Source organism: Dipodomys merriami, unplaced genomic scaffold, assembly GCF_024711535.1.
Source record: "Dipodomys merriami isolate MVZ:Mamm:240054 unplaced genomic scaffold, mDipMer1.0.p SCAF_1, whole genome shotgun sequence".
NCBI lineage: Eukaryota > Metazoa > Chordata > Mammalia > Rodentia > Heteromyidae > Dipodomys > Dipodomys merriami.
Genome location: NW_027202270.1, coordinates 104,851,841 through 104,877,691, shown reverse-complemented (window position 1 = coordinate 104,877,691; position 25,851 = coordinate 104,851,841). Strand labels below are relative to the sequence as shown.

General features: G+C 37.8%; 1 protein-coding gene across 4 annotated transcripts in view; it reads right to left on the bottom strand.

Moving 5' to 3' along the window:
- Ttc6 (tetratricopeptide repeat domain 6) overlaps positions 1–25,851 on the bottom strand; it is a 173,278-nt gene that overhangs the window by 110,650 nt on the left and 36,777 nt on the right. For all 4 annotated transcript variants that reach the window (XR_011373031.1, XR_011373032.1, XM_070026900.1 and 1 more), the window contains exons 3-6: positions 18,784–18,996; positions 12,377–12,504; positions 7,763–7,954; positions 414–555 (exon numbers count right to left, since the gene is read on the bottom strand). Coding sequence is in view for 2 of the 4 variants with exons in the window: in XM_070026900.1 (XP_069883001.1) it covers positions 414–555; positions 7,763–7,954; positions 12,377–12,504; positions 18,784–18,996 (675 nt within the window). In the remaining 2 variants the exon portion in view is untranslated. The remainder of the gene's footprint in view (positions 1–413; positions 556–7,762; positions 7,955–12,376; positions 12,505–18,783; positions 18,997–25,851) is intronic.

Sequence of the window (25,851 nt, the reverse complement as noted above, 5' to 3'; positions counted from 1 at the left end):
TAGGCACTGTGCTTTGTACTTGCCATCCTGAGCTACAGAGAAGTGTAAGTAGGAATTCAATCAATACCAGCCTGCAAAAGAAATGCATGCTCCTTGCCAAAGGAATAACTGAAAGCAGAAAACTCAAGAGGTAGAGCACTTGCCTAGCAATCCTAGGCCCTGAGTTCAAACCATAGTAATGTCAAAGAATTATTATTTTCATAAATTTCATTGTTTATGCTAACTCATAATTTTGTTACTATTATTTTTAATAAATATTTTAGCAGTTATTCTAACATCATAAATGTCAAAAGATACAGTTTGTGTAAATAATTAGTGAAGTTCTTAATATTTTGGAATGTCAAGAGGATCATAAACCTCAAATTTTAAGAATCTATGAGGTGGAGAAAGCTAATGTTCAAGAAAATTCTTACTTCTTCTCCCAGGAGCCTCAGGTGTGGTTTTTGAGCATGCCAACTAGGTCTATGTTCAGGTTCAGGGGATTTTGTTGGTGCTGTTGGAGAAATATCCATATCCTCTTCATTTTTCTCCATCACAGAAATTCCATGCAGCATTCTACAATGTGGCACAAACAATATATTTGTTTTTACTATTACTGATAAAGGAAACAAAAGTTTGTGCTCTTTGCATACTTCTGCAGAAACAAACATGATGTCATTTGACATCTACACACGTGGGAAGGAAAAGCCCAAAAATACAACATGAGAATTAATCCAAAAGCAATTTATGTTTGGGCCTGCATATATGAAAGCAGTAAGCCTTATGATACTTTTGTTTCACTACACTGAAATGCAACAGCTCTTATTTCACTGCAAACGCTCAATACAAATTTCACTTCTTCAACTCAGGCAAAGCACCAACCTAAGCAGAAGGTAAGAATGATAAGGTGCCTTCTGAGATTTGTTTTCCCTTCTTGAAGCAGCTCTTGCTGGAATTAATGGAACCTGTGTTAAAACGGGTCTTCTATATATCTTTTTCACAGAAGATTAGATACAGTGTGACTTTGGAGGAAAAGTGAGGTTTTCCATCTCCTAAGGATTTGAATACAGTAGATACTGAACAAATACTGTTGAAATGGGGCTTAGTAAGACACATTGTCAAAGCCAAAGCCAGCCCCAGCCCAGCATCATCAGTGTTACATAGGAACATGTTAGAAATCCAAACCATTTAGACCCACCACAGAATCAAAACTTGGGGTGTGGGTTGAGTCTTCTATGTTTTAACTAGCACTGCAGTCAATTCTGACACACTCAGTGTGAGAATAACTGATACAATTCAGGTTGTCCATAAACAGCCCAGAGGTAAGAATATCCTAAGATGATTGTCAAATCTATACCTTCCCAGACCCCTCCTTTGGGGATTCTAATTTCATAAATTTGGAATACAACTGGATAATTATTATACTTACCAGACACCAAGATTGTCTAGCGAGGCACTGGTGGCTCATGTCTGTAATCCCAGCTACCCAATCTGAGATCAGATGATCATGGGTTGAAGCCAGCCCAGGAAGGAAAGGCCACAAAAAAAAGCCAGAAGTGGTGCTGTGGTACAAATCCTTGAACAAAAGAAGCTCAGGGACAGTGCCCAAGCCATGAGTTCAAGCCCCAGGACCAGCACAAATAAAAAGATGGTAATTATCTTCAGAGAAGTCTAAAAACTATTGATATATTGGAAAGAATAAGCCTTAGAATGAGATTAAGGGCAAGGATTCCAGCCCCTTTAGCTACTTGCTATGCTATGTTAGTTATGGTTTGAACATGATTTCCACCAGGAAAATGTATGTCTTGTCCTCCAGCCAAAATGGCAGTGCTGGAAGGTGTGGCCCAGTTGAAAGTATTCGGGTCATAGGGTTAGATTCCTCATGACTAGATTCATGTCTTGACTGCAGGAATGTTAGCTATGGTGGGAGGAAGTTTGCTCTCCTTTTCTGTCTCTGATAGGCCCTTCCTTGTCTATCCATTTTCCCACCAAAGTGAAGCAGCCTGAGATGTTGCTGACCAGATGAGGAAGTCCAATGTTAGGCTTTTCCCACCTTCAGAAATGTGAGACAATATAAACCTATTTTCTTTACCAAGTCTTAGATATATGAGCAACAGAAAGCAGACCAACACAATTATGTTAGCACAATAGAAAGCAGACCAACACAATTAGATAAGGAAATTTTCTTTTTAATACTTTTCCAAACAGTACATGCACAGTAAGCGGTTGGTGTTGTAATCATCATTGTTATAATAGTGAGGATGCTGATGGAAAGAAACAAGCCAACTCCTCTAGGAGCAAAAGCTAACCCTCCTTTGGAGTCAACATCAGTGTCCCATGAGATCAGAGACTTTGAAATACGTATTCCTTTTTTTCTCTATTGCTGGTATTGGGGCTTGAACTCAGGGCCTAGGCAATGTCCCTGAGCTTTTCTGCTCAAGGCTAGTGCTCTACCACTTGAGCCACAGCTCCACTTCCAGCTCTTCAGTGATTCATTGGAGATAAGAGTCTTGAGAACTTTCTTTCCCAGGTTGGCTTTTATAGCATAATCCTTAGATCTCAGCCTCCTGAGTAGCTAGGATTATAGTCATGAGCCACTGGAGTCCAGCAAAAATGTATTTCTTATTGTAAGTTGCTGTCATGCAGTTCAAAAGGCATCTTCTTCTAGCATCTGAGCACTCTTCTAAGAGTTACACTAAACTGAGTGTGAGCTTCTACCTAGGCAGCCCTGTTCTCCCTCTGACTGTTTCCTCCACCCTGCTAGGACTCTTCCAGAGAGATTCTGCACTACAGCTTATCTGGTCTTCTCCCCTAGAACATGTACCTTGCTTCTGAGTACCCAGAGGCCTGAGAGGAGATTCACAGGATAGACCCCTCCATTGCTTTTAGGGAAGTCACAAAATGCGTACAGGGAAATTTTTTTAGTAACTCACAAACAAAAATGATACTTGGCATGCAATGGACTGTTCCATTCTACACATTTCTTAAGTGTCTATAGAAAAGCATTGAACTGATGTCACAATACACTTTATGGCGGTCTCAACTAATAGTCTGAACAACTCTAACTTGTAGAGAATGTTACTTTAAAAGCCAGGACAGAGGTCTGAAAGAATTCAGCTATGTAAGATTTTCTTTTGCATGGAGGCTTAGAAATTATGTGCATTGTTAAAAGCACAGAATGTAATCTTAACAAAACAATGAGCCTATAGGAAAACATACATACAGTCAGAATTCTTTTTTATCAAATATAATGAGGGAGGGCAAATTGTATTTTTAAGTCATTGCAACTTCATTGTTATATGCAAACAGTGACATCTGGTGGAATGACATTGTTTTACTTTAAAAACTCAGCTTTTACACACTGGAGTTAGAAACACAAATTTCCAAATAAATACACTTTATGGTCTTTCTATTAAAAAAAACAAAAATTTACTAACATACTATAATTATTCACTAAAAAACAAAAATCCTATTAAAAACAAAAATTCACTAATATACTATAATATACTATAATTCACTAATATACTATATTTTTTAAATCTAATAGGACCTACTGAAAATACTTTCTGTCAACCCAGTCAACATATATTTTTTAATACATGTAAGGCATACTAATGAGCTGCTTGTTCAAAGCGAACATATCAGAAATCTAACTGAGGGAACTCCTGATTATAATTCTCACTCTGCCACCAGCTGCAATTTGGGGTGCATAATTCTGACTCAGTCTAATACATAATATAAAAAATGCAGGGTAGTAGAATGTCAAGATATCTTATGACTGATATAGGTACTTCTGTGATACACATTACCAGATAGACTTCAAACAGAGCTTAAGTCTGTGGTAAAAGAAGTCTGTGACGGATCACCTTAGGTAGGGTTGCAGCAAGTATTAAGGCTGAGTAAGGAAAAAGGTGAAGCTAGGATTAGCCTGAGAAATGAGGGGCATGGGGACCTGTGCTGTCTTAAGCAAGGATTGAAAAGAGAAGGAGACTGAGTATTCAGAATAAAATAAATGAAGAGGGGGAAAGTAGAAGGATATAATAGAAATTACATTTCGAATCGGAGTGACTGCATCTGAATTATAGCATTTACCAGCTATGTAAATATGGACTGGTCACTCAATCACTACACTGCACTTTCCTCACTTAGAAAATGCAACAATATTATAAGCACCGAATTGTTGTTAGTACTTCATTTGATATTTTCCCCACCTTACATGATCAATAGAAGATGTAAGTCCTCAAAATTATGTTTAGCTTACAAAGGGCTCATAGAAATTACCCAAGTGCAGTGAAGTGCAGTGGACCTCCATGTATTCTCGGCCATGCAATTTTTCTGTTTTCTTATCAAAATATCTCTATCCTGTTTGGTGGGTTTGGATACAATCTTGCAAATGGAAGACTCACTGAAATAAGTAAAATTGTCAAGTCATGCCTTGCCTCTCCCACACCATTCAGGATTCTGATGACTGTACTTGTAATGTGCACCTGCACCTCAATTCCACTGCCTAGTCATTTTAATGCTTCCCAAATGAGCAGTCAAGAAATACTAGAGAAATTCATGCCATGTTTAATTTGGGTAGCCAAAAATGATCTGTCTTCCTTCACAGATGAACCCTCAAAGCAATCCAGTTACTTAGTTCAATGAAGAGTCTACAAAGGATAAGGCGCAAAAATAGCATTCAAAGAATTGTATGTAGACTAGCCTTTTGAAAAAGATTTACTATGAGAAACAAAAGTAATTTGGACAGGTCCTGTCTTAGGGTCTCAAAGAAAACTTTTATGTTTTCATGAAACAGGTAGTATAAGTTCAAACAAAATGAAAGATTTGTAGATTTTTCTTGAAACTATAAAATTAAGAAAAGTAGCCGAGTGCAGTTCACGCCTGTAATCTTAGCTACTCAGGAGGCTGAGATGTGAGGAGCACAGTTTGAAGCCAGACTGGGCGGGAAACTCTGTGAGAGTCTTTTTTTTATTATTATTATTGTGAAAATACTGTACAGCGGGGTTACAATTACATGGGCAAGATAATGAGTACATTTCTTATCAAGCATTGCAGCCTCCTCCTTTGTTTCCCCTTCCCATCCCTTCCCATCCTCCCCCCGCCCCCCAATTCTCCCCGCCCCCCCACCCCTACCCCTCGCCCCTCCCCACACCAAAGTTGTAAAGTTCGTTTTAGACATAATGACTTGTACATCTCATTGTTGCAATGGGTCCACCTGTATCCCTATTTAAACGAGATTCTTATCTCCAATAAACTACTCAAAAAAGCTGGAAGTGGCACTGTGGCTCAAGTAGAGTGCTTACCATGAGCAAAAGGAGCTGAGGAACAGCACCCAGGCCCTGAGTTCAATCCTCAGGACCAGCAAAAAAAAAAAAAAAAAAAGTAATGCAATATTAGCATGAAAAATGTGATTTTTTTAAACTTTACATCTCAGAAAATGTAAGAACTGATTAACAGACTTGAGAAAGGGGTGCAAAGAAATGATAAATGTAAAGATGAGGTAATGAAAAAGAACCAACATATAGAGAACTGGTATTCCTGAAAAAATATACCAAATGAATAAAACGCAAACATTATTAAAGAGTATAATGAAACATCCTGAACTGAAAAGCTAGTACTATATCAGAAGGCATTTGCTTATGCCAGAAAAAGTTAATTAGAAATCAACCTGCCTCCAAATATATGTTAAGAAAATTATTTAATTTAAAAGAAAATTCAAAAATCCTGTACATAAGCCTGGCACCGGTGGCTAATGCCTGTAATCCTCGCTACTCAGGAGGCTGAGATCTAAGGATCGAAGTTCAAAGCCAGCCCTGGTATCTTCAATAAACCACTAGAAAACTGGAAGTGGTGCTGTGTCTCAAGAGGTAGCATGGTAGCCTTGAGCTGAAGAGCTGAGGGACAGTGCCCAGGCCCAGAGTTCAAGCCCCATGACTGACCAAAAAAAAAAAATCTTGTACATACTTAAAATGAATGGAAATGAAATCAATTACATGAAAATAAGATAAAAACAGTTTATTTCAGATTTTTATTTTTTTGCATTATAAGTAATTACTACAAGCAAAGAAAAACATGTACATAAATATTGGTGATTTTTAACAGATTTTAGGATATAGTAAAGAAACAAAAAAGAGGCTGGATCAGAACAATGGCTCCAATCCAGCCTAAGCAAAAAAGTTCAAAAAACCCAACTCAACAGAGAAACTTAAGGGCATTTTTGTCATCCCAGCTATAGCAGGAAGAATAAATAGATTATAATCCAGGTTGAAGACCCTATGCAGAACATAAAAGGCTGGAGGCATTGTTCAAATGGTAGAGTAGCTGTCTGAGAACCCAAGTTCAAACCCTAGTACTACCAAATAAATATGTATGTATGTATATATACATATATCCTTACAGTTCTACTAAAATACCCTTAGTTTTTGTCACAGTTAACCAATTACTATACACAGAATCAGGAAAACACTAAAACTATGTAACCACAAGTAGTATTATAATCTGGAGTTAACTATTCATTGCACAGAATGAAGCAAAAGCCATCAAATGAAAAGGTTTTAATTTTGTGCTCACAATTACCTTTCTTTAGGACTCCTTATTAGTGTAGGAAAATTATACATTTCTCCAAATTTGTAAGCTCAGCAGACAGATATATTTTGAAAAGGTTAAGCTATGTTTAGTAAGGTAATCCTCGTGAGAGGGATGCTAGCAAATTAAATATTCAGTACTTAAATTAACTTCTTATTTGGTACTTAAGAACAAATTGCTAAGAATTATCATTATCAAATAGACCATTTATTGACTCTCTCTTGGAAAAAGAAAGTGAGATCTATTTGAAGAAAAAAAAATTAGAATTGGAAAGAAACCAGCATTTTCCCTACTTTACATGATCAATAGAAGGTGTAAGTCCTCAAAATTATGCTTAGCTTGCAAAGAGCTAATAGAAATTACTCAGAACTGTATAGTCTCAGGGGCTGGGGTTGTAGTTCATTTGTAGTACACTTGTCTAGTATGCATGAGGCCCTGGGTTCAAAATTCACAGCACTACAAAAACATGTAGAATCTTGTACTTTTTACTTCCAATTTTAAGCTTTTAGGGGAAATCCTAAAGACTATATTCCTGAATTACTATTTTTTATGAGACATCCTAAAATAGTTTTGAAATTTCCAAAAATGGTTCCCATGTTTATCAAAAAGTTATCAAACAATGACTTGATGAATTAAAATAAGACTTTGCAAGTGCCAGTCTCACACCTAGAATGCTAGCAACTTAAGAGGCTGAGATCTAAGGATCATGATTCAAATCCAGCATGAGCAGACAAATTCAAGAGACTCATATCTCCTTAACAAGCATAAAACTGAACTAGAGGTATGGCTCAAGTAGTAGAGTACCAGCTATGAGGGAAAACACTGATACAAAAAATAGTTGGACTTCAGATGCATAAAATTATAACTGACACTTGAATCTTCAAAATATATTTTGTCTGAATAAAAATTGGTTTGAGTTCTTCCTTTTAGGAATTCAAATAAAAGCTTAATGTTATTACTGAACACCAGGAAATCGGGCCATTATTTTTAAGCCATGAAAGAATTTAACAGACTGCTCCAATTTTTACTAAAACTCGTGTTTGAGGAAATGAGTTCAGAGCACCCCATGACAAGTGTAGGTCAGTCACTGACAATGCTTTAAGGGCAAGAAAAACTGATCTTTCAAAATACTGTTAAAATTTAATATTGAAAAGTTTTATTTAGATTAATATTTAATATTTTAAGATTCTCTTACCTCTCTCTTTGCTCATCTGTAAACCGATCACCTAAGAAAGATGGCCCAAGTGTGCGGAGCATATTCCTGTGACTCATCTTGTCAGCAGTGTGGAACACACGAGAAGCCAGGTACAGCTCAACTGGCAGCTCCTGGGCCGGGATGGTCTTGCAAAGATCATGAATGTGAGGAGGGATGAAGCCCGGTAGCATTCTGGAGGAAAAGAAAGCAAGTGAGCTTCATTCGTTACTGGGTAGAATCTAGATATCAAGTACACTTACAGTGACTGTTCAATTCAAGCTCCAGGTAAGATACCTACAAGTAGGAGGACAGATATAGCATTAGTCATCCAACTGCCTGCTGAAACTTTCAACCCACATGTCTTTCTAAAGCAAACTCACTACTATGCCACTGCAAGCCTCTTCTGTCTTGAATTCTATGGTTCAGTCCAAGAACACCATGTCCAGCCATGGTGGATTCCTCTGCTCAAACAGTAATGTCCCTGAATATATATCTACCATCCGCCAATGGCATACCATGTCCTGCTACATTGACATGATAGGTTCCATCCACTTCTCTGAAACTTGTGTCTCCCCTGCCTTTTAAAGTAGGAAACAAGTTGACTCATGCCTATAATCCTAGCTATTCAGGAGGCTGAGATCTGATGATCACAGTTCAAAGCCAGCCTGGGAATGGAAGTCTATGAGCCTTTTATCTTCAATTAAGCACAAAAATAAAGAAAGAAAAGAAAAGAAAGAGAAAGAAAAATTGAAAGTGGAGCTGTGGTTCAAGTGGTAGAGCATTAGCCTTGATCAGAAGACCTAGGTACAGTGCCCAGGTCCTAAGTTCAAGCCCCAGGATGAGCAAGCACGCGCTCGCTCGCACGCGCACACAGGCACACGCACGCACACACACACACACACACAAGAAGTCATGATGATCTGCTTTTGCCATCCAATCGGCAAATACTTATTGAGTGCCTGCTATGTGCTAGCCTTCTGTAGTTGTTTCTTTACCTACATTCTTTCTGACGCCCAAAATGAATCTGTATTGGAGGCATTACTGTTTTTACTTTGGAACAGGATTGTTTGGGATAGGTGAAAAAAAATCAGTGTGAAGCTATTGAGATCCAAGTGCAATGTTGCTGTCCATAAGCCAAATTTCTTTCCTGCAAATGCCTACTGAGGACTCCTGAGTGGGTGTGGCTTTACCCAGTACTACTCCATCCCTATGTCTGTACACTGCAGTAGCCAAATCGCTTTTGTCATTTTGCATCTATCCTCCCTTATTTTAACCATTGTCTCTTTTCAGGCATTTTCCTACTTTCGTGTACTCCTTTTTACCCTTTGTCTAGTGAGTCGTTGGTCTGTCCATGTATCTGGGCTACTTCAGATAGGAAGTATTACCAAAACTACAGTTTGGAGTTGGCAGTGCCTGACTCCAAACCTCAGTTCTAATGCCTTAAATCTGTAATACTGGTTTCTTTGGAAGTCTTTAGAAAAATTGGAAAATTCCTAGCTCTTGCTTTTAGAAGAATTGATTTTTAAACACAGTATATCATTCTTGATCTGTTGAGGTCATCTCTCCAGTAATACTTTATTTTTAATACATTTTTATTGTAAAAATACTGTACAGAGGAGTTACAGTTACATGAGCAAGGTAATGAGTACATTCCCTATACATTGTTATTACTAATTGCACTGCACGGCTCCTAACCTAGTGCTGGGCATACTGTGTACATGATTCGACCACATACATCAAGTGGTCTCTGACTTTTCCAAAATAGCAGAGGACCCAATATGAAGTTGCAAACATAAATGGGAAGAAAAGAAGTAAATCTAAAACCAGTACAAGTGCATAAGACTGGGGAAGGGAAGGGTGTCTCTAGAATAGTGCTTCAAGCACTATTTTTTTTTTTTTTTTTTTTGTGCAGGATCTGGGACTTGAGTTCAAAGCCTGGGCACTGTCCTTGAGCTTCTTTTGCTCAAGGCTAGCACTGTACTACTGGAGCCACAGCGCCACTTGCAGCTTTTTCTGAGTAGTTTATTGGAGGGAAGAGTCTCAAGGACTTTTCTGCCAGGCTGGCTTCCAACTGTGATCCTCAGTTCTCAGCCTCCTGAGTAGCTAGGATTATATATGTGTGAGCTGAGATTCTAATCAGCACCTGGCTTCTGAGTTCCTTAAAAAAAAAAAAAAAGCTTGGACAAAAGAGAGAGAGAAATAGAAGAAGGAAGGGAAGGAGGGACGGAGAGAGAAAGAGAGAAAACAACAAGGTGAGCCCCCATGTCAAGCTCATTTATATCATCATTCTGTCCCAGACAGGTCCTGGCTAGTGGAATGTGCTTGAGATTACATTACTGACTTTTCTTTTCTTTAAAAAAGCATTGCAACAGGTCTGAATTCCTATGATCCCATTATAGTCTAACAATATAAATTAGTAAAAGAATCTCCCTTGGTTATTGAGCTAAATAACCATATCCTGCCACCAAGAGTTTGATTCCCAAGAATACCATTCAAGAGAAAATCACCAGAGAAAAGTTAACAATTGATTGAAGGAAAAAGGAGCTATGAATTAAAGATTTCAGGAACATTTTCCCAAAATTCTCTTTTCTTATTCAAACAGCAGAATTTTTCTTCGTTTGCATTTCATTCTTTTCTCTGTAATGGAAATTTCTAATTTCAGTTTCAATGAATTAAAATAACATTACATATATCAATAAGATCTAGAAATATTTTGGGCATGCTCAAGAAAGGTTATGTGTTTTTACAGCACAATCTCCTTAAGCAGGACTATTTGTCATTCTTTGAAATGCTGACATAAAAAAGAAAAGACCCTTACTCTGTGTGTGGCCATACTACTTTGCTTAATGCACTAAATGCAAGGAGTTTTAGGGGAGGTTAAAATCAAGAAGTTTCTGCTTCATTGATAATCTGACAGTAACTATTTATTGAAAGTAAAGTACTTGTTGTCTGCTGTGACTGTTTGTTTTAATACATAATCTTGCTAACTAAATGAGCTCAAAGCAATGCAGATAAGCAGTGGCATGTACAGGGTCACTTAAATGCCAATTCCTCTGTTTCATCGACTTTGGAATTCTTTTCCCATGAGTCTATTCTCAGCCACTAAATAGTGAGTAACATCCATTTACAAAGTTTAGGCTGGCCATAAAAACAGCTGTCTTCCATGTTCAACATGCCTTTCAGTGCCCCAAGCAACAACAAAAGCTAATAATTAAAGCTTCTTTAAAGCCCCATAAACAGTTAAATGAAGAATAATCTAGAATAAACCAACCCATAAAGCCCTACTAGTGAAACAAGGAGAAAACTAGAGTTTCAACAAGGTGAATGGTAAAAGGTAAACCATCCTATGATATCTTTATACATTGTTGTCCAAAATTGTGCATTCTTGTGTAATAAGAAACCCCATTAAAACACAAGAGGAGAGAGAGAGAAAGCTATCTAAATTACTAGCATGAGTAGCCTAGAAACATTTAGTGTTGGGTTGTCTTGTACTTTATCATAACAAAATGAACCAATATGAGAAAGTAGTTAATCCAAATCAACTACTGAAGTGACCAAAATATGGAATCTAAAATGTTAACTTTTCATTTCCTTTAGTCCCACAAAAAGCTATTTTGAGTCCCATTGTTACATTGATAAAGTGTATTGGTAAAAGCATTAATTGGTATATATAATGGAATTCTATTCCTCCATCAGAAAGAATGACATCGCCCCATTTGTTAGGAAATGGAAAGACTTGGAAAAAAATCTATTAAATGAAGTAAGCCATGCCCAATGAAACATAGGTCCCATGGTTTCCCTTATTTGCAATAACTAGTATAAGTTGAGGACAAGCAGACCATATAAGATGATACGTGAAATAAACCCCAAGATAGGGACACAACTTGTTTTTTTCTTTCTTGCTATTGTTTTTAATGTATCTAAAATGTACTATGTGATTTTTTTTTTGTTTCTCTTATATGTTCTTCCCCCTCGGTATAACCCCTGTTTTCACTGCATTTGATGTTGGTGCCCTGAATCTTGTATATACATTTTTCTAATTTGGGGAGGGGAAGGGAAATAACAAAGTGCTGAAACAAGGATACAGGTTGACCCATTGTAACAATGAGATGTACAGGACACTATGTAGAAAATGAACTTTACAATTTGGTGGGGGGGGGAGGGAAGTGATGGTAGGGAAAAAACAAAGGAGGGAGTAACAATGCTGGATAGGAAATGTACTCATTACCTTACTCATGTAACTGTAACCGCTCTGTACAGTATTTTTACAATAAAAATATTTTTAAAAAATTGTAATAGATGGAAGTGGCACTGTAGCTCAAGTGGTAGAGCGCTTGCCTTGAGCTAAAGAGCTGAAGGACAGCGCCCAGGCCCAGAATTCAAGCCCCACGGCCGACCAAAAAAAAAAATTGTAATGGAGGAAAGCTTGCAGTAAAGCCTATATCTTAACTCCAAAACCTGTTACCAACTTTGTCTCTAGAAATTTAAACTCAGGTATCATATAGGAATTACTAACACACTGGATTTTCCTTTTCTAAAATATGCATTTTCATGAATCAAGCTACTGAATGACTGTCCTTCAAATGGTAAAATTTGTCAATTTAATAAAGTTACTTTTTAGTTTGTCTGTAATGGTGCCATCTGGATTTTAAAGCCTTTCTTGATGTTGGAATTCCAAATTTCACTTTCCGTATTGGTTTAATTTCTTCTCCTTTGATTTGCAAGAATTCTGATGCATCTACCTTAAGAAAACAGAAAATAAGTTGTTAAGGGAAATTATAATGCTGGGAGATCATTCACTCATACTCTTAAGTTCTTTGTTTCTATGTTCACTTTACAACAATATAAATCAAAAAGTAAGCTATTTCCCTCGAAGTCCATTCCTAAATTTTATGTATAAAACTTCTTGGAAATAAAAAATATTAGTAAATATTTTGTTTACAATAATTTTCATTTATTACCATGAATATTTTAGCTTCCAAAAACAATACCTCTTTTCCTTGCTTGTTTTCCCTAAGTGCTAGGGATTAAAGCAAGAGTCTCATACCTGCTAAACAAACACTCTACCACTGAGCTACATTCCAGCTACTCTGCCTTATTTTTTTTCTTTTGTATCTGTCTTTCCTTTTTTTTCTACCTACACTACACCAAGATATTTTTAATAGAATTTGTCATTAGTTTCTTAAAGTTGGGCAGTCTTTGATTATAAACACAAGCCAAAAGAAACTTTGGTGCTTTCTATTACTATTTTGAGTAAAATTATTAATTTGTATTTCAGTTGTACTGCTTTCTTTTCCTACAGCTTGGCTAAAACTAAATATACTCTGTCTCATAAATAATAGAACCTTCAATAGTTACAAGTATTGGGAGTATTGTTTTCCTAGATTTCCTACAATTTATGGTAATCATTCCTACAAGTTATGGTAATCATTCTTGTAAAAAAAAAATTTTTCTCCTTGGGTTGCTCTGTATTTTTTAAACTAACTTTCAGGAAAAAAGCAGGGAGGTCTTCCCTGGCGGGGGTTCGGGGTAGGGAGAGGTGGTTAAACAGTAGGAAAGGAGCCAGACCAAACAGCTCTTAAATAAGATGCAAGATTTGGCCTTGTTTTGCTTTAAAAAAAAAAAAAGATGAATGATCTATCACAATAGCCCACTATAATAAGGAATAATGAAAGTTCAAGCTGCACACAGAATTCTATCTTACCCACCAGTTAATGTCTGAATTTCCTCTATAGTACCTCCACCTCCAGTCATCAACTGGCGTAAACACTGTCTAGTATGGAAAGGTCAGTACACACAGTTTGTCATGTTCTCTTTGAAACTCTCAGTTGCTAGCATTGTTTGTTTCTTTATTATTGAACCTAATCACTTCCTCCCACCAGTCCTAATTCAAACCTTAGAAACCATACAGGCACAGCCTAATTCTCCTCTATTCTATAGTCAAATCAATACTTGAATGTATTGATTCAATACATTCTGGGCTTTCTTCCCCCTCCCGCGCTCCCCCCCCCCCCCACCCAGAGAAAACATCCCTATCCCTTCAACTCTACTTGATATGGCATTGTTTTGAAGTACCAAGCTTTATCATCTTCAGTGTTCTCTTTCAAATATTCTCTAACTTGTCAGTTTTTCCTGATCTTGGACATTCAGATCTGAACTCAGTATTTGAGGTATGATATGATTAGATCGTCCAATAAAAAGATGATTCTTATGACATCTATCCACCAGTTGTATTCCTAGCAAAAATGACATTACTGATTAAAACCCTGAAGTCTTTCACCACTGCTACTGTTGAGCCTTATCATCCTATTTCATTTATGGACTCAAAGACAGAACCTTGCATGTATTTATCCCAGTTAAGGTTCTTCGGAGGTTTGACCAAACAAATTTTCTTAGTCTTAGTTTGGGTGTTACCTAAAAATCCAGTAAGTAGGTCCTCCATATTTTAATCCAAGTTATGGAAACATAAGTGGAAATAGGACACAGTCCTATGGCATCCTACTAGGTACTGTCATGCTTGCTTCGCAAGCACATTGTTTCATCATTTCTATCATTTGCATTCTGTCTCATATGCTAATTAGAAATCCATCCAGCAGTTCACCTAACTGGTACCCCATTTAATAACTTTGAGGAGGCTTTTGTAAATAGATTGCTCCTGGGAGAAAACAAGAGAAGAGGTGACATTGTTCAAAAGAAATGTACTCATGCCGGGTGCTGGTGGCTCACACCTGTAATCCTAGCTACTCAGGAGGCTGAGATCAGAGGATCACGATTCAAAGCCAGCCCTGGGCAGGAAAGTCCGTGAAACTCTTATCTCCAATAAACCACCAGAACACCGGAAGTGGTGCTGTAGCTCAAGTGGTAGAGTGCTTGCCTTGAGCTGAAGAGCTGAGGGACAGCGCCCAGGCCCAGAGTTCAAGCCCCATGACCACCAAAAAGAAAAGAAAAAAAAAAAAAAAAGAAATGTACTCATTACCTGACTTGTGTAACTGTAACCTCTCAGTATCTCACCTTCACAATAAAAATCTTTAAAAATTAAAAATACCAGATAAGGAAAAAATAGATTGCTTCAGTTCAGAGGATAATGGCAATCACTAATACCTACTGAGTTTTCTGTGTTCTAGGAACATATACTCCTCACAACAGCATGAAGACATTAGCACTGTCATTCTTCTCATGAAAACAACATAAACATACAAGCAGTAATCTAAGGCCACACCACTTTTAAAGGACAGAGACATAATTCTGTCCCTGGAAATGTGGCTCCAGAGCCTGTGACCTTCCCAGGAGTCTCTTATGTGGAACACACATGTGACACTCTTCTGATATTGGGTCTAGAAATTCCAGAAGAAACAAGGTTAGTCTTCCATGGTTTGTTCTTAGGGAATGTTTGCTCCAAGTGATTACCCTTCCCATTTTGGATAAGAATTCAAGCACAAATCATTTAATAAGTTCTTTCATCATCATGTAGTTTTGTCAAAGAACGCACATCAGTTGCAGAAATCAAAACCTTTACCCTAAAAAAAGGAAAGCCAGATTTTCAGTGACAGGTTAGCCTCCCATCTTCTAGCACTTTGAGAAGTATTTGCTTCTCAAAGCTACTGCTGAACCTGGCAGGAGAAAATTACCTCTCCAAGCCTATTGGTTCTATGTGAACTCAACATCTTTCATAAATCTTGGGACTGAAGGGCTTTTTTAAATCAACTTTTCTTCTCTTCTTTCTAAACTATAGATCACTTTCCTTGCCAGATTTAACAAGTGAAGTGTGAGTTTTCAGCTTCCTTTTCTGTCATATATTCTGTTCACTTCAGACCACAACCTTTTTCCAAAAGTAAATTAAGGCTGCTTTGTCATTTGCTGTCATTACACTCTTCATCCCTAATGATAGGCTGTCATTCTCCACCCCACACACACACACACACACTTCACTGCAAAACTAACATGAAAATCATCTTTTTGTATTCTTCACATTATTCACAGGCCTCAACCAACTTCTTATCTCAGCCTTCTTGGTATAAAATTTTACAGGCACATTCCACATATGTGTTTATTTGTGGATATGTATTTTTCTTTCATCATTTGCATCTTTGTAAGACTCGATCAAGTCAGTCACTCATAGTTTTTTGTTGAGAATTTGGGGGATTTGGAGCTTCCTACACTTATAAATTGTCTTCTTCCACTTAGAATTCCAGATCACATGATCAAACCTATTTTTACAGACATTTTCCTTTATAAAACTCTCATCAATCTTTTACTGGTCATTTGTTTCTTCATGAAGTCACTATTATTGGTAGTGACTAGACCAGAGTACTAATGAGCTTCTAAGAATAGAAAGAAATGACCAACAGAATAGGATTGTCCACATTCTCTACTTTTTGCTGAAGGAGGCCTTCGAGCATGTATCTAAGCAGCTAAAGGCCTTCATTACCCCTTTATAATAATACCTCATTGTTAGATCTATGTTTACTACATCCAAAACTCTTATTCCCCCCACTGCAACACCTGTCCTGGTCACTCCTGTACCAGAGATGCTGGGGCTAATTTTATTGCCCACACACAAGGTTAAAGTTCATGGGTAATACTTGCTCTTGAGATGTTCACACAAGTGAACATAAGATTCTTGGTAACAACTTGTTGGAATGAATCACAGAAATACTTTAGTGTTTTCATGGCATTTCTGACATCCTCTCTAACATATCTCCACAACCTCTCTTCCCCTCCTCTTCCATCTCCTCTCTCTCTCTCTCCTCTCTCCTCTCTCTCTCTCTCTCTCTCTCTCTCTCTCTCTCTCTCTCTCTCTCTCTCTCTCTCTCTCTCTCTCCCCCCTAGGATTCCTTTATAGCCCGCGCAGGTATTCACTCTCGTACTTAACTCAAGCCTGTTCTTATACTTAACTAGACATTTGTTATTTACTATTATGAATGGGCAGCATGGCTAAACTGAAATTGCAGTATTAGAATACCTCTGTCAGACTTGCCTCTCAAGTTAGATATCTTCTCATGATTTAGCTATTATTTTCAATTACAAAATGGGGTAATAGTAAGGATGTTATTAGGAAAAATATGACAAAATACATAAAACATTTAGCAAAGTCGCTAGATGGTAAGCACTCAATTCTAAATACCTTAGGAAAGGACTGTGTGTTTTAACTAGGAACAAGTAATTTTGCACAGTCTCTTTTCAACTATTTAATAGAAATTATCATAAGCCAAATAGCATTACTGGACTTTTCTAGGATAGATTTAAATTCCTGACAGGTCATGGTGATGAAGAATATCTATTTCATCCTTTGACATACTGAGTAGCTTACCAATTTGCCAGTTATGCTTTCATTTATTCCCAAAATCACAATGTTTATGTAGAATACATGAAGATCCTACCTCTGTGCCCCATAGCCTAACACTTTTCATCAAGATGCTATCATCTCTAGATGCCAAGAGAGCATCAGTCTAAACACAGGAATCCCCTGGGGTAGTTCACTTAGCCTTGGCTGGCTTCACTTCATACGCAAAGTCCTGCTTCAGACAGACAGCAGGACTGCTGATGGGAGACATTTCTCATTGAGAGCCATGGTGAGTTCTCTCTGGTAAATCCTTACTTGTAAGTCTCCTTTGTTACCTACTTTTCCCCAGAAGCTATGTAGCCTAGTGTTATACAGGATGAACCTAAGAGAGTACAGATTGAAAACTGAAGAAAAACCAAAAGACACAAATCCAGAATAAGGTCACTAGGACACAGACCAGGGAAGAGAGAAACTGAAAAATTAGTAATATTTGAGAATAATCTAAGCTTCTGGAGACTGATTATATGTGAAAGGCTAGAGAAGTGATAGGTCACAGACAAAGCCCAGGTTTTAGCCTCCAGAATTCCGGGCAAAAGTTGTAGAACTAGGGCTGGGAAGGTGGCTCAGTGGTAGAGTGCTTGCCTTGCATGCATGAGGCCCTGGGTTCGATTCCTCAGCACCACATAAGCAGAAAAAAAAAGCCGGAAGTGGCACTGTGGCTCAAGTGGTAGAGCGCTAGCCTTGAGCTGAAGAGCTGAGGGACAGTGCCCAGGCCCAGAGTTCAGGTCCCATGATGGACAAAAAAAAAAAAAAAAAAAAAAAAAGTTGTATAACTAGTAATGTCCAGTTGACTTGGATAAAGAACATCAGGAACAAAACCACAGGGGTCCAGGAAAGGGTTCTCAGGAAGGCTCTCACCCAGAAGTTAGTCATACAGAAGATGGTCTCTGGTGATAACTAAGATGATATGCTGGGAAAAGAGCCTTTTCAAAATACCGCTAATACTTAATTTTAAAATAAGTTTATGGCCGGGGTGGTGGCTCACACCTGTAATCTTACCTACTCAAGAGACTGAGAGGTGAAGGTCATAGTTCTATACCAGTCCTGACAGGAAAGTCCAAGAGACTCTTATCCTCAATTAACCAGCAGGAAACTACAAGTTGGGCTGTGGCTCCAACAGCACCCAGGCCCTGAGTTCATGCCCCATGACCAACTAAATAAATAAATATTTTTAAAAACAAAATAAGTTTGTATATTTAAGCCAAAATATCACTGACTCGAAGTAATAACAGATAATAATAGAGCAATGGGTAAGTATGGTAAAAAAAAATTATAAAAATGATACATAAATGAAATGAATCTGGGAAGCCTTTAAGCAATAGGAAGAGACTCATCAGGATAAATGTTAAGTGGGGCAAAGACATTCTGTTTCCAAGTGTGATCCTTGTACTGTATGTAGTTCCTGATTCCTTTGAAATGTCAGTTTCTAACAAGAACCAAGATCCCTTCTTTTCTCAAAAAAAAAAATCTAAATTTCCAGTGTTGGAATTAATTAGGATTAGTAATAGGCACTCTCAACAAATATATGCTCTTTTACTAACTGGAAAATTTGCACTTCCCAGGTTCCTTTTGACAGTGGATTCAGTCTCCGTACCTTCCACTTTGCCTGGACCATTTTCTCCAACATAAATTAGGTTTGAGGATTGAATATGCACAGTGTCGTTGTTGTTATTGTTACCTTTAAAGATGTTTTCTTGCTTGTTTTTAAATCAACTGTAGGATGTATCTCTTCCAATGGTCTCCCTGATTCTTCTTCTGGATGAGTTTTCAATACTGCCTGAGATTTAAATTCGGCGCTTTCTGTGTCCACAGCTGTCCAATCTAAAATATCTTCCTGTTCAATCTGGAAAATACTTGACACCGCATCGGTATGCTCATCACCCATACTGTGCTGGAAAAAGTAAACACACAACCATGTTCTTCTTATTAATCCTTCCAAAGCCTTCATTTACACAATGTCTTTCTGTTTCAACAAAATCAAAACAAAACAATGCAGATTTGAAACTGAACCAAGGTGGTGATTTTGATCAATTCAGATTGACTTTTAAAAGTTAAGGTTCAGGAATTATTTTCCTCTGCCTCAGAAAAATATACCTAGTCTACAGTTGTAAATGCACAAAACCTGTAAGAAGAGGACAAGACTCGGGTCTTACCCAGACACCAGCAAACACTCACAGAGTGAAGCTAGTATATAGTCCACACAAAGCACCACTGGACAGTTTATTTCATTATCCAAGTTGGCACTTTGTCAGTCTTGGGCACACTAACTAGTGGAGACCTGCTCAATCCTGATAAATGGGATTTGTACTAAGGAGCTGTTCTTCCCAGAAATCTGACTTCAGTTCTCAGGGAAATGCTGAACAGGCTACAGAAGGGCAGTAGTCACCACAGATCTATCCCACACCCAGGTAAAAATTTCTCTTGAAATGTCTATGCCTACTAGGCTAAGGAAAATGTCCCGCTAGCCTAGTACCTCTAGCTTCCCAGCTTCTCAGTAACCAGAGATAGGAGGAACCTTAGTTAGTTGGGGATGGAGTAATCCCTTGTCAATAGAGAAAGCCAGGCATGTGGCATGCACCTGGCATCCCAGCTACTGCAGGAAGTGTAAATAAGAAGAGCATTTTCTGGACAAAAAGTTAAAGTCTGTTTCAAAAATAACCAGAACACAGAAGGGCTGGAAGTATGGCTCAGACAGTAGAACCTCTGCCTCACAAGTCAAAAGCCTTGAGTTCAAATCACAAAAAATGAATGAATGAATGAATGAAGGTGTCTTAGTGACTTGTAATAGGATCTCAACAACTCCTAAGGAAAGTATTTTTATGGCAATGTTTGGGTATTCATTTTAAATCAAGACTATTTGGAATTACAAATCACTACAAGTTAGAATTCATTGCCTCAATGTGGTAAATGAAAAGATTAGTCTGGTTTACCTAAAAGTCTGAATTATATAGGATGACTAAGATGCAATATATCATTTTTGTCTCTGATAAACTCATTTGCTAATAAGTAAAATAAAACGAGGGAAAGGATGTCTAAAAAAGAAATGTCCTCAGAACAAAACAAAAAAAGAAATGTACTCATTACTTGACTTATACAACTTTGACCCCCTCCTCCCCCATCTCCCACCCCCCACCCCCACCCCCAACCCCCACCGTTCATCACCTTTAAAACAACTTTGGGATGGGGAGGAGTGGGGAAGGTGGGGGAGGGAAGGGATAGTGGGACAACAACAAGGGAAGGGGTAACAATTATCTACAAGTAATGTACTCATTGCCTTACCCATGTAACTGTAGCCACTCTGTACAGCATCTTTACAATAAAATAAAGTTTAAAAAAAGAAATAACTTAAAAATTGCATACAGTGCCAAACACTGCAACTTCTTCATTGTGCGAGAAAGAGTAGCTGGGCCAAGATGTCTAAATTAATAAAGTGAAGCATGATGATTGCGCTCTGCCTAAGCAATAATCATCACGATAATATCCAAGAGATATGAGCATCATCTCACCGAATTCTAACATTCAGCACAGCTCCAGAGTAGGAACTCCATGGGACCCACCACAGGAAAGAGGAAACTGAGGCTTAGAGACGTTACATTACTTATTCAAAGTCATACTTTGTATAAACAGGAAAGGTTTGTTTACATGCCCACAACCTGATTCAAAGATGTGCTCTTTTACCTATTTCCCTTTTAGCTCTCAAAATGTAATCTATAGATTCCTGTAGGTCCCCTTCAGACTCTTTTGGGAGGTCTGCAATGTCAAAAATGCTTTCATTGCAATATTGTGATGTTTTACACCTTTTCATTGTTGAAATTCACAACCGTAAATTTCACTGATAAATATTGAAACAGTGATTAGCTCATGAGATTACAAAATCAATTAGGGTAAATAAAAATAGCTCACAAACCAAGATGGATGTCATGATATACAATAATCATATGTTTTACATATATATATATGTGTGTGTATGTGTGTGTGTGTGTGTGTGTGTGTGTTTGTGTGTGTGTGTATTTGTAATTATGTATGCATGTATATATAAATGTATATATGTGTGCATATGCATATGTTTCTCTGTGTATATATGTGTATATATGTATGTATATGTTTCTGTTTCTGATAACAAATTACAACTAATCTTTTTTTAATTTAATTTTATTTTATTGTAAAAAGTGCTGTACAGAGGGGCTAGTTGCATGAGTACATTTCTTGTCGAGCATTGTTACCCCCTCCTTTGTTTTTCTCCTACTATCCCTTCCCACCCCCACCCCCCTCACTCCTCACAACTAACCTTTAAGAAACTCCCACTTGTGGAACTCTGATCATTGAGAAAGAATTAAAAGACTATAAAAAATATGATTCCCTTTCACCTATATGAAGTGACATTTTAAATATAATTTGACCCAAAGAATATATTGCTACAGATTGAATGCAAAAGCAGATATGAGAATCTAGTGTCTATGAAATCATACATACAAAAATTAATGTGAGGTCATCTTCCTCTTGTCATTCCATTTTTTTTGGTCAGTCGTGGGGCCTGAACTTTGGGCCTAGGCACTGTCCCTCAGCTCTTCAGCTCAAGGCTAGCACTCTACCACTTGAGCCACAGCACCACTTCTGGCTTTCTCTGCCTATGTAGTACTGAGGAATTGAATCCAGGGTCTCATGCATGCAAGGCAAGCACTCTGCCACTGAGCCACCTTCCTAGCCCTCATTCCAAATATTTATATATCTTAATCTTTAAAAGTCATTTTATGTTATTATTTTAGATGAATGAATAAATGCTGTAAACTTTCCCTTTTTAATAGATAAATATTGGTTGAGATAACACATATCTACAAAAAATCTTGGGGTCTTTAAAAATACTTTTTGATGGTATTGGAGCTTGAACTCAGGATCTTGTGCTTGCTAGATAAGCAATCCACTATTTATTTCATGATGATCCAATCCTTCTTGCTCTTTTTAAATTAGTTTTTTAGATATTCTCATGTTATTTTGTCTTGTCTGGCCTCAGATCAAGATTTTCCTATCTATATTACCAACCCAGTTGAGATTATAGGGCCCTCCAACAACACCTAGCGTGTTTGTTGAGATAAAATCTCAAATTGTTCACCCACCTGTCCTCGAACTTTGATCCTCCTAATCTCTACCTCCAGCTAAAATTACCAGCATAAGACATGTTAGCCAACCTTAAAGTAATTTTTAAATGTGAAAAGTCATCTTAGAATGAACAAGTTTGAGTCACTTAAAACTTCAGTTTGAAGGCCAAGTGCTGGTGGCTCTCATTAGCTATTCAGGAGGCTAAGTTCTGAGGGTCAAAGCCAGCCTGAGTAGAAAAGTCTGTGAGAGGCAACAATGCTTGATAAGAAATGTACTCATTTCACTTAACATCAACTTATCTGACCTTTTCTGCTTGACTCAGACATATACTAGTTATTGCAAATAAGGGAAACCATGGGACTATGTTTCTTTGGGCTTGGCTTACTTCACTTAATATAATTTTTTCCAAGTCTTTCCATTTCCTAACAAATGGGGCAATGTCATTAAGTGAAATGAACCCCAAGTTAAGGACTCAATTTTTTTTTTCTTTCTTGCTATTGTGTCTAACATATTTATAAGATATTTCTTTGTTGCTTTGTATGTCCCTCCCCCATGGTATAAGCCCTGTTTTCACTGTATTTGATGTTGGTATAATTTGTGGAGGGGAAGGGGAAAAACGAATTGTTTAAATAGGGATACTGGTGGACCCATTGCAACAATGAGATCTACAAGAAGTTATGTCAAAAAACAGACTTTACAACTTTGGCCAGGGATGGGGGTAGGAGGGAGTGGGGTGGGCGGGAGGAGATGGGAAGGGTTTGTAAGGGGAAACAAAGGAGGAGGCAACAATGCTTGATAAGAAATGTACTCATTACCTTGTCCATGTAATTGTAACCCCTCCATATGGTATTTTTAATTTCTTTTTTTTTTTGTTTGTTTGTTTGTTTTTTGTCGGTCATGGGGCTTGAACTCTGGGCCTGGGCGCTGTCCCTCAGCTCTTCAGCTCAAGGCTAGCACTCTACCACTTGAGCTACAGCGCCACTTCCGGTTTTCTGGTGATTATTGGAGATAGGAGTCTCACAGTCTTTCCTGACCGGGCTGGCTTTGAACCATGATCCTCAGATCTCAGCCTCCTGAGTAGCTAGGATTACAGGCGTGAGCCACCAGCGCCCGGCCATATGGTATTTTTTAAAAATGACAATTTTTAAAAAAATGACTCATTACCTTGCTCGTGTGAGTGTAACAGTATTTTCACAATAAAAAAAAACTTATTTTTTTTTTAAAAAAAAAGTCTGTGAGACTCTTATCTCCAATTAATTATTAGAAAACCAGAAGTGGAGCTGTGGCTCAAAGATGTAGAGCACTAGGCTTGAGCAGAATAGCTCAGGGACAGCATTCAGGCCCTGAATTCAAACTCCATGATGGGCAAAAATAAGAAAGAAAGAAAAAAAAACTTCAGTTTGAGAAACTTCAAAAAATTATCTTTAAAAAGATATTATTTAGCTTTTGTATCTCAAGGACTTGACACACTGTAGAAATTCTGCAATTATTCATCAACAAGTGAATATTAAATAGAATAATTTCAATGTTTTTCCACTAATATGCAATTTGTCTCTACTAATATTAATTAAATAGTAGTATTCCAGTTTGTCTCTTTATGTATTGGGCTAGTGGTCCTTAAATGAGTTCCTTTAAGGAACAATGCTGGAAAATAATGCTAATATAAAAAAGAATGAATATAAGTCAACTCCATTTTTATATTGTGAGCATGGGGGGGAAATTACTCACCATCACAATTCAGAAACTGCTATACTCACCCTAATGAGTACAAGAAAAGAAAAGAAAAAGGAAGGAAGGAAGGAAGGAAGGAAGGAAGGAAGGAAGGAAGGAAGGAAGGAAGGAAGGAAGGAAGAAAGGAAAGATGTTCCAGCAATAATACTTCGTTCAAAAAATAAAATCAACTTGCACCAAAGAACTGAGAGAGCTCTTATCCAAAGGACTGAGATGCTGAGGACTGAATCATCCATGTTCTGAGGACCAGGGCCAGGTGTCAGTAAGATGACAGGGTCCTCCTCAGATGAGACAGTATGCTGACCAGTGTCACCCACATAAATCTCAGCCTAAAACTTCTAGGGGAAACTTCTAGGACAATCTAAAAGACAGGTAGGACAGATTCCTAGAATTCTGCTGTTGAATATAAGTGGGAATAAAAAAGGAAAGAAAGAAAGAGAGAGAGAAGAAAGAAAGAAAGGAGGGAGGGAGGAAGGGAGGGAAGGAAGGAAGGAAGGGAAGGGAAGGGGAGATGAAGGGAAGGGAAGGGAAAGGAAGGGAAGGGAAGGGAAGGGAGAAAGAAAATGTCTGGTATGAAAGATACCATGGTATGTCTTTATGCCATCACTGGATATCAACAGCTATTTACCTCTAAAAAAAGTGCTTACCTTCCTTGTTAATAGGCAGTGGCTGGAAATAATTGATGGTTGCATATGAGTGTCAAAATTGAGAGGATGTTTCCCACAAAATTACAAAAAAATACTTTTGTTTAAATCCTTATTTTAAACAGTCAAAATGATACCTAAACTAGGTACCTGATTGTTGACCTTTTTCATAGTTTATTTTAAAACAATATATTCCCTTATATATTATATAAATGTAATGAATGGTATTAAGTCAGTTTGATTCTATGAGTGCCTTCTATTTTCCTTAGGCTAACTGACCATGTCTTTTCAGTGTGCCTACTAAAGGATTATTGACCAGAGACTTTGGTCTAAGTGGTATTACTGTGAGATGCTTATTCTTAATATAAACTCACAGCCCATGCTGTAGGCTTCAGAGTTGATTTATCCACATACCATTGCCACCTGGCTACTAGTTCCACTATATGCTGGATTCTGAAGCCAGTGACAAGAAAACAAAGTTGAAAAAGACACAATCTCAGCCAGAAGTATCTCAAACTCCAGCACTTCTAGCAACTGTGGCAACTCTAACTTACAGAGTCCATGGCTTTGTGAAAACAAAGGTCCACACACTTTCTGAATATGACATGGTACCCTACAGAGCCAGTGTCTGCTCAGTTTTCAGATGGGGGAGTCATATTTTCAAAAGCCAAAGGGGTTTGCTACTTACTATTAGCATTTTATAAAATGTATAGAGCGACTCATTATCACATTTGTTTCACTTAAATGTATATTTCTGTACTCAAAGAGATATATCCAATTTAGAGAGTATGTCCTGGCTTACTCTGGATTCCTCCCTTACTTTGCCAGGGATGGGCAAAATGGAAGCTTCAATTCTGAAGCAAACCTCTGTCACCCGTTTTCCATATTTCTTAGAAAAAAAAGTTTCCCCTCGTCATACTTGCAACATTTCTTCTAGCTCAAGGCAGACTACAGTAACACTTTCTTATTGGCTAATAACTTTTAATTAATTCTCCAGCTACCTTCTAGACATTCTTGTCTCTATATCAAGTAAGCTATTAAAAACCTTTTCCAAGACTCCCCATGTAGCTTTGGATGAGAACTTGCTGACAGTTAACTATGCTCCTAAAAGCCAGGTGCAGCTGGCTTATGCCTACAATCCTAGCTACTCAGGAGGCTGAGATCTGAGGATCACAGTTCAAAGCCTGCCCAGGAAGGAAAGTCCATGAAGCTCTCATCTTCAATAAACCACCAGAAAACTGGAAGTATCACTGTGGCTCAAGTGGGAGAGCTCA